Consider the following 17,241-nt stretch of genomic DNA (forward strand, 5'->3'; position numbering starts at 1 on the left):
AATTTTGAAAACTGTTTGCCAAACGGTTTTCATAACACTACAGTCTATTGGGCAAAATGAGTATTGTAAAACCGGTCACTCAAAGATTTTAACTTTTTTGAGGCACTTCTTGATCATTTTAAAGCGCATTTGTTTAGGGCTTCAATATTACACCATATCACAGACACTGATAGCACGTAGGGCCGAGCATCTCAGATTTAACATTGTTAAACGATGCCTGTAATACTTTGACCTCTAACAGCTAGAGGTTGTGAAAACACCCTCAAGTCACAGTGTAGTGCCATGTGTACATTTCTGTGTAAGGGGTATGCTGTTTTTAGCAAGACTGGGCAAATTTGTTATCATCTTATCATTTTGAGGACCCCAAAACCTCATGTCATACCCAATACATATGTGTTACATGATCAACCTTTTCCAATCGCTTCTAAACAGTTTCTTTCACAATTCAAACGCATGGCTAGAACTCAACTTTATCTTTAGATTTGAGTATTGATAAACTATAAGGATGTGTGGTTACGGACCCATTATGCATTTTGTAAATCACAATTGATAAGCAAGTAATTGAAAAATATATTTACAACGCAGTTTTTTTGTGAAGGTAGATATAAGATAGCCTTAAAGGGACATTTTCCCCGTATTACAGAGGGCGTTCAAAATACGTACGCGCTGGCGGACGGTGCTATAGCTGCCTATTGACACCAACAGAATACGGCTCTTACTACACTACACTGGCGGGAACGTGCCCCTTTAATTTGAAAACATCATTGCTAAGCTCTGAGGTAGTGTGATTATAAATCGTACCATTTGTATAATAATTAATAAACAGCCAATCAAGTAATATCAAATTATATTCAGGCCTACCTTGCATTTTGAAAAGGTATTATAAGACTGATATTTTAACATAAATATCATTGAATGGCTATGATGTTTTGCGCTTATGAACACATTAAAAGAATTCATGTTATATTGTTTAATGGTACTAAAATTGTCACAAAAAAGCACGACAAGCTAGTAGAACGCATTACATTTCATGCAATATAACACTGCCAAAGCAATTAGTATTACACATTTCTAAAGTACATTTTGCGAAGGTAACATTTTGTATTATACCATGGATGACGTCACGGTTACATCATAGCAATGTTATGTTTGGTCACATGATGCTTTGTTAACCAATCACTGCACAGGATTTCATTGATCAAAAATATAATAATAACTAATATCACTAATAAGCTACGAAAATCGTGATTATGGGCTCATTGTATGTAATCCAATAATAGCCTACATTGTATAGCAAGTAGTAGACAAGTTTATTTACAATGAAGTTTGTAAAAGGAATTATAAGACTTAGATTTTAACAAAGTCATCATGGATAAGATTTAGGTTTTGTAATGTTATGTACACATTACAATCCAAATAATATTACGTCGCCAAAGCAGATAGTTGAACAGTTTCATAGAGCGCAGTTTGCAAAGGTTATCTTTCTGTTATTGAAACATTTCAGTAAAAAGCATTATAAGCTACGAGATCGCATTAAAGTGTAAATAACATGACAATGCTAGAGCAAGTAGAATAACAGTTGCATACAGTGCATCCTGCTGAGGTGACATTTTATATCATGTAAACATGTCGCCTATAGGCCAAACGAATTTGTGATTATGAACGCACGATAATTAATGCAATACTAAAATAGTCTGTATTTAATTATATTTACGTTGCAGTTTGAAAAGGTAAATGAAAAGATTTAGATTGTTGACCTAATTATCATTGAGATGCAAGGTGTTGTGATTACAAGCACATTATCATTCATATCACATTGACTACTGGAACCGGGTGGCCCATGTGTTAAAGCCTATGGGAATGAGGGAATCCAGTAGTCATCGGGTTAAAATACAGTGTATGACGTTGGTCAAGCAAGTAGAACACGAAAACTATTACTTTCGAAGAGTCGCCTTAAGGCAATCTCAAAATGTATGGCACATCAATTTTTGTTTCCTTCATCGGTAGCCTTCATAACTCTCTTAGGACATTTTTATGTGATATATCGAATAGCCCTAAATTGTGTATTAACAATAAATATGCCATCGATGTTTCGTACAGAAACAGAACAACTTATCAAGGAGAAAAGAACTGTCATTGAATGCGTTTTTAGTTTTCTTTAAAAATGATCTACATTTGGGTGATTTTCCAATGATTCTGGGAGTCTGTTCCGCAACCGGGGAGTTTTTGACATAAGTGCTGTATCTTCCCATGATCATTTCGTTTTGGGGACGATTTGAGTAGATTAATTGAATGAGCGGAGACCAGGGCTTCGTTTCACGAAACCGTCATAAGAACAAGTTCACCGACATCCCATTGAAACACGAGTTATAAATGTTAATATATCCATTTCAACGAGTTGTCGGCGAACTTGAAATTATTACTGTCTCGTAAAATGCTGCCCTGGGCGACATGATTTTTTTTTTGATTTTTTTATATTTTTTATTCGACAAGCTTCCAACATACAACAATATACAATAATAACAGATCAAAAATTAGTCGGCTTGAACAGGATAACCCACGAAATCTCGAGAGCTTGTGAAGGTTGATAAGAAAAAAGATCTAGTGTACTGTACAATATATTATATTACTATACTGATATATAGGAAGTATTATATCCTGCATCAAAAATTGTTGGCTTTTGATTGGTTGAGAGCTCGTCACATGACCAGAAATATTTGAGCTATTTTTAGAAAGTACTATATGAGAGTATTATTTTGGTTTACTATTTGGGAGTTGAAAAAAAAATTGAATTGAATCAATTTTTTTTTCTTTCAAATCTCAATAATATGAAAACAAAATATTTTAAATCTTTTTAGATAAAGATTTACATTTTTTTGTTCTAAATGTTTTTTTCCCCCAAAAGTGTCTTTTTTTTTCTAGATAATTTTTTTCATGCAGGATATAAAACAAATATACCATGCCTTCTATTCGAGGTACTGGTTAAACTATGGGCCTCGGTGACTCCAAAAGTACCATTTGCTTCGGGGCTGCGCCCCTCAACAAATAGTACTATTGGAGTCACCGCATAGTTTTAACCAGAACCTCTCAAGGCAGTGTATATTTGTATACTATACACCTCTCCATATTAGGGATGCAATGTTAAGAATGACTTCATCGATTTTAGGATCACCTTTTGTAATGGCACTCGTTAAAAGCGTAACGAGAAGTAAAGACAGACACTAGTAGACACAACAGATGGTTAAGTTCACATGTTGAAATTCGGCAATAAAAGAAAGCATTTGTTTGCATCGAGTGCAGGGACTCATACATTATTATGAAAATGGTGGTGGGAGTGTGTGTGGGGGAGGGGGCTCCCCCTCCCCCTTCCTTATTAGGGTTAAACTACTGGGCTAGTCCAGATTCTGTCTGTTTTTATGTATTCTTCAATCATGTACGTCCTCCTCCCTTACACCCGACGATGAGAATTAAAGGCAAGTATTTTCCCCGATTTAGCATTGAGGGCGTGTTATTTTCTCAGCTGATCGGGCGCGCGACGCGGCAACAGTCAAGGCAGTGAACCAGTACTGGCCACAATCGATTATTGATCTCCATGTTCTTTAAGAACGTGCGTCATCACAGAGTGTGGTTAAAAATCGATTTTGAAACCGGGAGAATTTGACCTTTCATTGAGGGCATTCTTCCTCATTGTTTAGATTAAATAAGCAAAAGCGAGGAATAGTAAATATAATATAGTAAATACAGGTTTGAACAAAAATATAAGATGTGATATTACGAATTCACGAAATCATAACACGAATCAACCTAGTAATTTTCAGTACAGGGAAATGGGGATAAGTGTAACACGATGAAAGAGAAAAGAAGGAAGAAGAGAAAGAAGAAGAAGATAATGAAGAAGAAGAAGAAGAAAAAAAATAAAGAAGAAGAAGAAAGGAAACATAACAAGAGAAGAAGAAGAAGAAGAAGAAGAAGAAGAAGAAGAAGAAGAAAAATAAAGAAGAAGAAAGGAAACATAACAAGGAGAAGAAGAAGAAGAAGAAGAAGAAGAAGAAGAAAAATAAAGAAGAAGAAGAAAGGAAACATAACAAGGAGAAGAAGAAGAAGAAGAAGAAGAAGAAGAAGAAGAAGAAGAAGAAAAATAAAGAAGAAGAAAGGAAACATAACAAGGAGAAGAAGAGGAAGATGAAGGAAAAAAAAGAAAAGAGGAAGAAAAAAGGGGAAATGGGAAAAAAAGATGGAAGAGCAGAAGAAGTATAAAAGAAAAACAAAGTAGAAATAAAACATAGAAAAAGAGAAAGTAGAAGAAGAAGAAAAAGGTAGGAGTAAAGAAAAAGTAGAAGAAAAGTGGAAGAAGAGGAAGAATCCAGGAGAACGAAACACGAATCCATGTAATGCAAGGCTGTAGGGAGGAAATATTTCATCCCTTTTATTTTCTGAAAAGAATAAATACATGTACATTCGTTTTACATGTAACAAGACAGGAAACGGACTTTGATTTATCAAGGTTTCCGCGTCGCCTCAACGAAACCCACCAAATGCCAACCACTACCAAAACAAGCTTCTCTTCTCCTTTGTGAGGATCCCTAGGAATTGAAAATGAGGGTATTATACCACTGTCGGATTCGCCTAACATCTTCAAAGTGGGCAGTTTGCATTTGTCAACGCTCTCTATCCCAGATTGTTGATTTTGTTGATTTTGTTGATTTTTTTGTTGGATTTTTTTTTAAATAAATTTATTTATTTATGCATGTTTACAATTTCACAATTCATTGAAGTTAACATCACATGAAAAATGAATATAATATAACAAATCATTTTCAATTTTACAATCCATTTGAATTGGCTTCACTTGAAAAAGAATATAACAATGTTTTATCAAAGTCAAGTTGCAACTAATATACAGTTTGAAGAATGAACACACAAAGGTGATGAAACATAAGCAAATATAGCATGAATCGTTACAATAACTTTCAAATATATAGTATATGACAAATAAAATTCCTTAAGTGTTGTAGTAAACTATTTACACTATTTACAAAGTATTTACACAATATATATATATATATATATATATATATATATATATATATATATATTGTTAAGCCTAGTAACCAAATTGTTACAGCTTAACTGCGGAGAGATCTTCCAGGGACTTTTTCTTAATCTGTCCTTCTAGTACTTATTCCTTTTCTTCAAAGGGGTATGCAAGCTATCATTAAAATATAAAATAACGGTTGCAAGCGGTTTGAGGAAAACAAATGAGGCTTAGTTGGGTAAAGGTATTAGGATAGAGTATAGAGTTCCGAACTGCTAACGTCATATTCGCTCGTGGTCCCGGTTACTGGTTCTAAACAAAAGAGCCTGCGCATGAGGTTCACCACAAAACCATTCAAGCAACGGGCTGGAGCAGGGCGAATTCAATTATTTTTGGATGGTGCGATCACCACTCCATTGTTTAACACAAACAATTATTTGGAACCAGCAACCTTGGCGACTTGGCCCGTATGACGTCACACTTCAATAATCTATACTCTTAAGGTTTCATATGCCTTTACCCAGGTAAGCCTCATTTTGTCTTCCTCAAACCGCGTGCAATCGTTAATTATTTTTGTAATGATTTTTGTTGGTTTGTTTATTTGTTTGATTTCTTCTTCCTTGTTGGGTATATACAAAGTAATTCCGAAAAACCTCGTAGATCAATGAACAAGTAAATAGGCCTACTTTGATAGCAGTGGCCTTTCCAATGAGAGCTGACCGGCTGGTCTAGTGCAGTAGACCCAAACTCCTTTGAAACTTTCTTTACAGATATCGACTTTTATCGATTACCTACAACCGAAGAATCTCTATACATGTCTACGTGCTACATGCCTTCCGTATAGAGGTCCGTTAGATTCCCCACACTTATAATGTGCTCTCTGGCATGGGTACACACGCACGTATGTTTAGGCTCCATGTTCTGCGAAGCTCTTTCAGTATGTGGCGCAGAAGAAGACCAGAATTGATGATATTTTGTAGTCTGGAATAATCCCTACGGGAAAAACCTCTTGCGGTTGTCTCTATGAGTATTCACAGACGCCAAGGAATCTTCATGTTTGCTGCTTCAAGCGAAATTTACTTTTAAACTTCAACACCGTTTTCGAGACATCAAGTGCTCTTTGTAGAGATCGAGGCCCCCGATAAGACAGATTCACCTAACTTCAACACCGTTTTCGAGACATCAAGTGCTCTTTGTAGAGATCGAGGCCCCCTATAAGACAGATTCATCTAAATTCAACACCGTTTTCGAGACATCAAGTGCTCTTTGTAGAGATCGAGGCCCCCAATAAGACAGATTCACCTAATTTCTTCACAGTTTTCGAGACCGCGAGTGGGCTACGACGAGTACAATGAACAGGCGATCGGTCTTGTCGTTGATATGTCCGGGGAGGCTCCTGACAGTAAGGATGTTCGTCACGGTGCTCATCATCCAGATGGTCGTCACACTCCTGATCGTCCTGTCTACCCGGTACTCCGATGCGACCAGGAAAGGTGTCGAGCTCGGTAATACTCTTTTTTTTTCGTGACTGTAAAGGTATCGCTTAACAGTGTTAAATGGGATCTTGTGTGATATTGAAGCCCTAACAAAATTTTACTTCAAAATGATCATGAAGTGAGTCATAAGCACAGCTTTAGCTGACTTCCTCATCATTAGCGAATTGTCCATAAAATGAATATACATATGAAGAGCTTAATTCCAAAAGGATCTAAATCCATTTTTGATGAAGATTGAGTTACTGATATGGGAACATAATTGTTTAAATAAGTACCCGTCTTTCAACAAACTTATTTACCTAAATTTTGGGAGCAATAATAAAACATGCTCCTTATAATATCCTTTTTTCTTAGACCCCTGTACACAATCTGGTAAACAATTTCTTGTTTTCTGAAGTAACAAAAATGAATGTAGCTCCTTCTGGAATTATACTCTTCATATGTCAAAAATGCATAGTAGAAAGCGGAAGGCCAACACAACGAAAGAGAAGAGAGAGAGAGAGAGAGAGAGAGAGAGAGGGAGAGAAAGAGAGAGGGAGAAGGGAAAGGTGAGAGTTGCATTCAGATAAAAACAAATTAGATTCAACTGCCTTTTTTGGCACTGTCTTGCATAATTATATCAAAAAGCACTTAAAGATAAACTTGAGTTCTGGTTAAAAAAAAGAAAATGAATTCTCACAGAATCTAACGAAACTTACACTGAATGTTCAAGATTACAAATAAATGTCATGTGCCAAACAATTTTGGAAGAAAATGTATACTGGCTGAGTAATGAGCATAGAAAGATAAGGAAATCAGGTTAGTACTAGCCCCGACACCATGTGTGTTGTCCCATATACATCTTTCTGTGTAAGTGATTGTTACTTTACCAAGGCTCTGCCAAATTTATGATGATTTTGATGACTCCAGAACTTTGCATTACACACCATTACTTACATGCTATATGATCAACTTTTCTGATCCATTCCACACCTTTTCTTTCACAATGCAATCGCATTACCAGAACTCAAGTTTATCTTTAAGCCCAAAAATACAAACTTCAAAGGCATAAAATGGATAGATACATAGATAGTTTGATTACGCGAAAGGAAATGGGGAATATAATAGTTCTGTAATATTAACAACAAAGAAATTCCCATTATGTATGCCATAGCTGTTGTAAACCTAAACGTATTAGTACATGTGTCGCTCATTGATACGTGAATGACAGACATTCAACAAAGACAGTATACCTGACATAATCGGATTATCGTAATGCTTGAGCTTACTGTTAAGCATAGAAACCGTGTCGAATAACTTATGGTCCTTAGTTTAAAGCGATTTATCTGGATAAGCTAGGTAGAAATGGTGTTTTTACTACGCCTAAACCCGTTATAAACTGTGCGCCACTTGCAAAATAGTGATATGGTAAGAATATTTTAATTTAAATAGGTAAAGTAGAATTTGAAAACATGTATGGAAGTGCTGATTGCTTTGATATGGGCCAACTTCCGGGTGTCTCGATGTGATTTCAAGGGCTTTCGATAAACCGGATTTAGCATTGCTGACATTATGGCGCTTTAGCTTTTTAACCCATTTATCTGACCTGGGTTGATTATGTCCAATGTAGATTTGTTTTTCTTTTCCGATGGACATTAGTGCCGAGGTGAGACTCGACTTATCCACTATAGACCACGACACCTCTACACGAACATATTGGTATCATCATCAGCAGCAGCATACTCACCACCATCATTATAATAATCATGATCATCATAATCATCATCATACTCACCATCGAAGTTATTGTTGTTATTGTTGTCTTAGGGAAGACTGGAATTTCAAGCTGATAATTATTACTGTTAAACCTTCAATAAATTAGCCTTATATGGTGAGTCCCTTTTAAGTAGCCCGATTTAAGTAAATCAAAAACAAATTGAGGAGAAAAAGTGATGATCCCTAGACCCCCCCCCCCCCCAATAAGCTTTAGAGTCAGCATGAAACGATAATGAATACATGACTGGACAGTGGGTACCAGTCTTATAAAATCCTCTTAGATTAAAGGAAGATATATAGAGAGAATAGCTAACTATTAGCTGCAATGAAAGGTAGATAATGTCTGATCCGATTTGCAAAGTGGTGGCATTGATATGAAAACCGAATACATGCGAATGATTGATTTACTGGCAATGTTACTCTTGCATTTGAATATGGTTCAGTCTCCCCCACATCCTCCACCTTCTCTCTCTCTCTCTCTCTCTCTCTCTCTCTCTCCATTTCTCTTTTCGTTCTTAATACGAATAATATTGATGTTAAGAATAATGATGATTATGGTAATAATAATAACAATGCTAATGGTATGTCTCGTTCACCCATGGCAGCCTCATCAGTATTAATGTTGTTCTTCCTGAGGGCCTAAAGGCTACCATAATACGAAATAGTGATTAACTTAATATAGTCAGGGTAAAAAACATCTCCCTGATATAGTGGAACGTTGTTAGAATTGTACATTAGATGTCTTATATAATATCACCTCGTCGTCAAGATTACTGGTTCTAAGCAAAAAGAACCTGTACATGAGGTTCACTGCGATACCATTCAAGCCACGGCTGGAGCAGGGCAAATCCAGTTTTTTTTTTTTTTTTTTTTTGGGGGGGGGGGGGGGGGGGGCTGGTGTGATCACAATACCATTTAAGCACAAAGTTGTTTGGAACCAGCATCCTTGCACTCTATTGCTTGATTTTTTTAAACAATTTTCCCTCGGCTGGAAGGGAGAAAAATTCCCTATTTCACATGATGACAGTGAACGGATAACAAACAAAATATAATGAAAATTCTCATCAATTTTGATTTTGTTTTCCCCACTTGCTTTTAGGCATCGTTATACGTGGCAATGGTCGACATAAACACCGCCCTCACCACCACCCGGAAGTAGAAGTACCCGAGAGACCGAAGTTCAAGCGGCCATCAATCGACCTAAATGCAATAAACAAGTTCAGAAAACTCGGCTTTAACGTCTCGTCTGTACACAGAGAGCCCATGATACCTGTACCAAGCAAAATGGCCGAACTCAAGGAGGCCCTCTCGGAGAATGTACTTCCGGGTCTTTTCCAGGTAAGGTCAATACGAAGCGTGAACAGTCGGACACAACTTCGGAAAACCGAGGACAGGGGGGCGTTTCACAGAACGTTTGTGTTATAAGCTACTGAAATCCTTGCTTCTGATTGGTTATCAGCAGATTTGTCACTGATTTTTGTCATTTGTCATTGAAAAAAGGCTTTGTGAAACGGGTCCCTGGCAAATACTTGAAAAACAGCCAATAGCCCCATTGCGTGGATGTGCGTGCAAATGTAGAGGGTGAATCAATCTGCTTACCAAAATAATTCTGTGGATATATCTTTTTGTTCAAATGTTTGCAATTTTGAGGTATACTTAACTATCCTTCGTTGATTTTGAAGATATTTAACACACAGCATATCATATATATATATATATACATTTTGTATAAATTTATCGACAAGAGATTGCATTTGCATGATTTTGCCCATGCCTTTTGTACACTCTATCTCGGCTTGATATTTAAGGGGTCTATATTCTCAATGTTGTGCATTGTCCGCTGTTTACCAAGTATTTGTTTCACCCATAACATAATTATATCATAGTTATATTGTTGTTTATTAATAATGTTATTACAGTTTACTTTAATTTAGTGACAGATTAAATTATTCAAACAAATATTCATATGGACAATAAGCATTCCATACTTAGTCGATGGATTAAACCATGGATTAAAGTTAGTCCGCTTTCGAGAATACCACCCTTTATCATCTTCATTCTCTTTCATGGCAACAGATTTTCCGGACAGACAGCCAACAGTTCACCTACGACACGCCCCCACCGTTCGTCATCCTCACAGCTACAGATAAAAACTTCATAGACCTGGCGGAGAATTGGCGCGAGAGCATACGACGACTCGGGCTATCCTATGACGTACTACTAATGGCAGAGGATGAGGAATCGCACAAGTGAGTAGAATCAATGAATTCCAGAGAATACTATTAACCGGTCATTAGTAAAAATCATGTTATAAACCATCATTTTATACAAACGAATAATAATATGATATATATACTTATGAAATAAGGTAGGCCTACATCCCAACATTTACGTGTTCTCTTACCTCTTTATCAAATTCATAAGGTATATAATGCATTATAATTAGCTTTGTTATGCAATGACCAGAACTATTACATGGTATGCCATTTCGTGGCGAACCTAGGGATATATAGAATTCAATATTTCATAAAAATGATGAGAGAGATAGCTGCTTTGGAACCGGTAGCGATCATACGTAAAATACAGTATACACTGCCTTAAAAATCACCAAGAGAACAAAGATTTGTCTTTATTTTCATAGATATTTCTTCGAGCGAACCACTGAGAGGTTTCGAACCGTTCTATCCACCCAGTTCGCATTGCCCGGAAAACTCGCCAAAAACATCTCCACGTACCAGCAACTGATTCGCCGACGAACCGTCTACATCCTTTCAATCCTTCAGTCCGGATATGACGTACTACTCGTTGACATCGACGCGGTTTGGTTTAAAGACCCCGTCAAGCTAGTACTCGACGAATATGATAAGTACGACATATGGCTCGCACAGGGAAAGCAGGCGCGTTTCCCTTGCCCGTGTTTCTTCTACATGAAATCTACCTCAGTTGTGATTAAGATGGTTTACGACTGGATCGAAAGACTAGCCTATTATGGGGGCAAAGTGGAAACGGACCAAGTAGCGTTGTCTTTTATTCTGGCGGCGAATAAACGAAATTTGGGTATCAAATATTTCGATTATTACGAATTTCCGATTGGGAAACAGTTTTTCAATTGGACATGGCATGATCAGTTTGCTGATCGTGTGTATATAGCGCATGGGAACCATTTAGGGAGATCGGTCGGAAAGGTTTCGAAATTCAAGGAATTCAAGGTATGGCTTATTGATGACTAGGCTTTACCTTCAACTAAGACGAATGAACTGAGTTTGCAGATGCGGTCAGAACTCTAACTCTAAAAGGAAGCACGTCAGTTGTCACGCATAAAGGCTTGGTAATTACATGGCGTTGTAGGCCATCGCAAACAAAGTTGGTGGCCAGATGCCATTATTGATTACTAACTATATAGATTATCAGTTGATTACTGGTCTCTACTGGATAATCAACTAGTATATCAACTTGTAAATCTAGTGGTTTTTAAATGGTAAATCAACTAGAAATATAAACTGGTCTCAGATGTCAACGGGTTTTTCAACTGGGTTTTCAACTGGTCCCATTTAGCGGCGTTTCAATGTCTATATTAAAAAACAGTTTAAAATATTGGTTTCAACTAGTGTCAGTTGCAAACTGGTTTTAACTGGTTTCGACTTGGCACTTGCCAAGTTGATGTGCGTATGCGCGTAATACACTTTACGTCATCATACATTAATGCAAACGCCGCTGTTTCGTCGTGTCGCCTGTAAATGCAGCTAAGCGAAATGTAATGGCACAAAGAGACGCTCCCGGAAAGCAAATTGCATAATTGTTGTTTTAACATCATAATAACTCTATTAGGAGATTGAGTTGGTAAGTGCATATACCAGGTTTGACGAAGCTTTCCGTTAGCTGAACTATCATACAGATAATATCAAACAAGAATTGTTAATTAAGAAACTAAAACGTAACACAAGTTCCAAATTGCGAGACTGTAGGCCTGCAACATGTTAAGGACGTATTAGAAGTCATAACCTTTACTTGCATACATTCGTAGTACAGTAGTATATGCCACGGGCTAGTTTATAGATCTTATTTCCATGTGTTGATCGAACAGTGTCGCAGAAGAGAGGATGAAATGTTCATGTCTTTCAATCATCTCGTTCTTTAATTAAAGAATGATATTGTAATAAATGCTTTTAACAATTGACCTAGTCTTTTTCAAGTTGATTCTTTATTTCAAGTATGCAGATATGCGGTTTGTGTCAAAAGATTAATGCGCTTATGTGCAACAATAGTTTTAATATTATTGATTTACCAAATGCTTGAGTCGATAGTGGCCGGGGAGCGTTATTTTTTTCTGCGGCACAGATTGGGGTTAGGTGCGTGTTGAGTCTATGGGAAAGTTTAGGGTTAGGGTTAGGGTTAAATCAAGACCTCTTCTTTAAAAAAAGCCCCAATCTGTGCCGCAGAAAAAATGACGCAGCCGGGGATGGGAGAGGTCGGCACATGCAGATGTTATACGAGTAGGGAAATCAAATAGAGTGTTTCGTATAAAGAATTTGTTTCCGAAAGTATCTAAATAAAAAGTTGGAAGAAGGAAAATAAAACAAAACAAATATTGCAAGTGTGTCCAGGTGGGGTAATTGTTCTTTTTTGTTTCGTTCATGAACTGGTCATCTTAAATTAATTCATATTATAAACCACAATTGCATAAAATTGTTGAAACCCATATCATGTCAATGAATATTTGGATATTAGATATCTTTTCATCAAGGTTTTTAATGAATAACTTATCATGGGCGTTCCCAACTCAAGCTATGCTTTTCGGGTTTTCGCCTCCTTCTGTTTCCTGAATTATTTACTGTATACTCTATGTTGAAATCCTTGTTACATATATAATTTATATATACATCGTGTTTCATATTGTACTGTTGAGAAGGAAATAAATGTTAACAAATAAAGAAATTGAGTGACTGAGATAAGTTTTGTCAGGTAAAGCATCCTTAATTATCAGAACCTTAGTGGCTTATCGATAGGACATCATCAGTAACAATAGTATATGAGAAGAGAGAAAATCATCGCAAATACTGCCAAGAAACCAGCTGTAATTTCACTCCAACAATTTCCTTCATTATTCATTATTATATTCGTGTATTTCAGTAGGTGACGCACAGGGGTATTGGAATTGCCTTCGTTTTTTGTATTTTTCCTTCAAATGTTCTTTTATTGATTTCATTCAATGCATAAATCATGCCGCTCAAATAAATTATCGTAAATACAATGTCCGAGAAACAGTTAGAAAAGAAATAAAATATTTGCATGTTTATCTCAGAATTATTATTTTAAGTTTATTTGTATGGAAGCAGAAAAATAAGAGAAACAGAGTGGCGAAAATTTGAAATAAAACGGATCAATGATACGAAGAATATTACTCTTTCAAATATAGTATACTATAGTCTATGCGAATCTCAAATATCTCAGAATATAATTAACTTCTGTTTTTCTCTGATTTAACTGAACTGAACACCATTGATCTCCCCGCGTCATCCGCCTCTGTCTCTCTGTTTCTCTTTCTTTCTCTCTCTCTCTCTCTCTCCCGTATCCTCTATACAGGCTTGCTCCAATCTCTCTCTCTCTCTCTCTCTTTGATATACCTGCTTCCTGTCTATCTCTTCACCCTGGTTCTCCCCCTCTCTCTTTCTCTCTGTTTCTCTTTCTTTCTCTCTCTCTCTCTCTCTCTCTCTCTCTCCCGTATCCTCTATACAGGCTTGCTCCAATCTCTCTCTCTCTTTGATATACCTGCTTCCTGTCTATCTCTTCACCCTGGTTCTCCCTCTCTCTTTCTCTCTGTTTCTCTTTCTCTCTCTCTCTCTCTCTCTCTCTCTCCCGTATCCTCTATACAGGCTTGCTCCAATCTCTCTCTCTCTCTTTGATATACCTGCTTCCTGTCTATCTCTTCACCCTGGTTCTCCCTCTCTCTCTTTCTCTCTCTCTCACTTTTTTTTCGTAATTACCCCTCTCACAACATAAACAGAAAATAACACGAGGAGGCATTATTACGTCATTCCATTTAATGAGACCGTTTTGTAAACTATGTGTCAGAGAATAAAGCATAAAATAAAACTTAGTCAGCATCATAGCTATATATTATTATACAGGCGCGGAGCTAGGATCTTATTTTAGGGAGGGGCGGTAGTGAGCAAGAGAATCACTTAAAAGCGCGCTCATTAGGGGGGTGTGGGTGATGGGCCTCCCGCGCGAAGCGCGGTAGCTTAGACGTTTAATTAAATTATTATTAAAAAAAGACGATTTGCTGTACCGTTTTCGACTCTTAATAAGCCCTATTCATCTTAATTCAGTTTCTCCCCCTCCCGCGCGAAGCGCTTAAGCTTTGACGTTTCATTAAATTATGAGGAAAAGCAGACGATTCGGTGTACTGTTCTCGACTCTTAATCCTTATCTGAATGAAGCTTCCCCCTCCTGCGCGAAGCGCGGAAATTTTGACGTTACATGAAATTATTAGAGAAAGAAGATTATTCGTCGTACCGTTTTCGACTCTTAATAAGCCCTATTCATCTGAATTCAGTTTCCCCCTCTCGCGCGTAGCACGAAAACTTTGACGCTTCCTCATATTATTAGAGAAAGAACACGATCCGTTGTACCGTTTTCGACTCTAAATAAGCCCTATTAATTTTGTCTGAATTCAGATTTCCCCTCTCTCGCGAAGCGCGGAAGCTTTGACGTTTCCTTAAATTATTAGATAAAGAAGACGATTCGTTGTACCGTTCTCGACACGTCTAAATGAAGTTTTGCCCTTACGCGCGAAGCGCGGAATTTTTGGCTTTTCATCACAATATAGAGAAAGGAAGACGATTCATCGTACCCTTTTCGACTCTAATTAAGCCCTATTCATCTGAATTCAGTTTTCCCCTCTCGCGCGAAAGCTTTGACGTTTCCTCAAATTAATAGAGAAAGAACACGATTCGTTGTACCGTTTTTCGACTCTAAATTAGCCTTATTAATTTTGTCTGTATTCAGTTCCCCCCTCTCTCGCGAAGCGCAGAATCTTTGACGTTTCCTTAAGTTATTAGAGAAAGAAGACGATTCGTTGTACTGTTTTCGAATCTTATTAAGCCCTTTTCATCTGAATTCGGTTTCTCCTCCCGCGCGAAGCGCGAAAGCTTTGACGTTTCCTTAAATTATTAGAGAAAGAACACGATTCGTTGTACCGTTTATCGACTCTAAATAAGCCTTATTAATTTTGTCTGTATTCAGTTTCCCCCTCTCTCGCGAAGCGCGGAAGCTTTGACGTTTCCTTAAGTTATTAGAGAAAGAAGACGATTCGTTGTACTGTTTTCGAATCTTATTAAGCCCTATTCATCTTAATTCGGTTTCTCCTCCCGCGCGAAAGCTTTGACGTTTCCTCAAATTATTAGAGAAAGAACACGATTCGTTGTACCGTTTTTGACTTTTAATAAGCCCTATTTGTCTGAATTCGATTTCCAATTCTCGCGCGATGCGCGGAAGCTTTGAAGTTTCATTAAATTATGAGAAAAAGCAGACGATTCAATGTACTGTTCTCGACTCTTAATCCTTATCTGAATGAAGCTTCCCCCTCCGCGCGAAGCGCGGAAGTTTTGACGTTTCATTAAATTATTAGAGAAAGAAGTCGATTCGTCGTACCGTTTTCGACTCTTAATGAGCCCTATTCATCTGAATTTAGTTTTCCCCCCTTCGCGCTTAGCGCGAGAGCTTTGACGTTTCCTCATATTATTAGAGAAAGAAAGCTATTCGTTGTACTGTTTTTCGACTCTAAATAAGCCCTATTAATTTTGTCTGTATTCATTTTTCCCTCTCGCGCGAAGCGCGGAAGCTTTGACGTTTCCTTTAATTATTAGAGAAGGAAGTCGATTCGTTGTACGGTTCTCGACTCGTCTAAATGAAGTTTCCCCTTCCGCGCGAAGCGCGGAATTTTTGGCGTTTCATCACAATATAGAGAAAGGAAGAGGATTCGTCGTACCGTTGACTCTTAAACCTTGTTTGAATTTAGTTTCCCCGAAAATGTTTAACCTCTGATTTCTTTAGCTGAAATTATAGGAAAGTGAAACAACGAGAAATACAAGTATTGTAGTTGTAGTCACTCTCGAAGTCGTCACAGCGGATAAGAAGTCACAGTTCGTAGGGAAAAAAACTTGTGGGCCGACCGACAATATACATCTCACCGACTTCAAACTTCTGCATTGATATAGTACACGAGGATCGAGCAAGAATACCGACAAAGCTGACCCGACACAGCAACATATTTACCCGTGTCTTTCTTGCTCCCTCGACGAGACGACTCCACCCAACTACCCCCTTCTCTCTTTTACTCCCACTTCTCCTCTCTCTCAGACTCTTACCTCCCCACTCTCTCCTCCCTTTCATCCCCCGTTTCTTTTGTTTCCCTTTCACTCTTTTTCTTTTTTTTTCTTCTTTTCTTTCTTTTCTTTCTTTTCCTTTCTTTCCTCTCGTCCCTCTTTTTCTTTTTTCTCTTTCTTTATTCTCTTTTCTTTCCTTTCTTTTCCTTTCTTTCCTTTTTTTCCCCTTTCTTTCTTTTCTTTTCCTTTTCTTTTTTTCTTTTCTTTCCCTTTCCCTCTCTTTTTTCCCTCTCCTTCCCCCCCTCTTTTTTCCCTCTCTTTTTTCCGCTCCCCCTTTTCTCTTTTTCCCGACGGCAGCGCAATTTTACCGACAATATCCTGACAGGTGGGGGGGGGGTGTCGCACCCCCCCCCCCTTTGGCGACGCCCCTGCACCAAGGCTGTCATCCGTCTCCGATCTAATCATTCTGCTGTATCTCAATATTGCGCAACCAATTAAGGCCAGCGAAAATGAAAATCTCTGTCCTTGGAACTTCGTGGTATTGATATTATTTTCTTTCGCACTGATATATTGAATTCGGTATTTGAGTAGAATTCTGTCAGATGTTGGTGTTGGCTCAGTCAGTAGA

At 37.6% G+C, this 17,241-nt stretch overlaps 1 protein-coding gene across 1 annotated transcript; it reads left to right on the plus strand.

Annotated features, from left to right (window-relative positions):
* The first annotated feature begins 5,892 nt into the window (after nt 1-5,892).
* On the plus strand, nt 5,893-12,463 carry LOC100893515 (UDP-D-xylose:L-fucose alpha-1,3-D-xylosyltransferase MGP4). The gene is made up of 4 exons (XM_003726742.3): nt 5,893-6,540; nt 9,386-9,624; nt 10,363-10,535; nt 10,928-12,463. The coding sequence occupies exons 1-4, from the start codon at nt 6,387-6,389 to the stop codon at nt 11,514-11,516; spliced, it is 1,155 nt and encodes a 384-aa protein (XP_003726790.2). The 5' UTR covers nt 5,893-6,386; the 3' UTR covers nt 11,517-12,463.
* Nucleotides 12,464-17,241: the final 4,778 nt, after the last annotated feature.

The sequence above is a fragment of the Strongylocentrotus purpuratus genome, unplaced genomic scaffold (assembly GCF_000002235.5).
Source record: "Strongylocentrotus purpuratus isolate Spur 01 unplaced genomic scaffold, Spur_5.0 spur5_scaffold_20, whole genome shotgun sequence".
NCBI classification, from domain to species: domain Eukaryota; kingdom Metazoa; phylum Echinodermata; class Echinoidea; order Camarodonta; family Strongylocentrotidae; genus Strongylocentrotus; species Strongylocentrotus purpuratus.

Excerpts from the sequence above, each read along its gene's own strand:
- LOC100893515 (XM_003726742.3), top strand. The coding sequence starts at position 6,387 with ATGAACAGGCGATCGGTCTTGTCGTTGATATGTCCGGGGAGGCTCCTG. Across the intron at positions 6,541-9,385 it reads CAGGAAAGGTGTCGAGCTCG|GCATCGTTATACGTGGCAAT; the intron begins GTAATACTCTTT and ends ACTTGCTTTTAG. Across the intron at positions 9,625-10,362 it reads TACTTCCGGGTCTTTTCCAG|ATTTTCCGGACAGACAGCCA; the intron begins GTAAGGTCAATA and ends TCATGGCAACAG.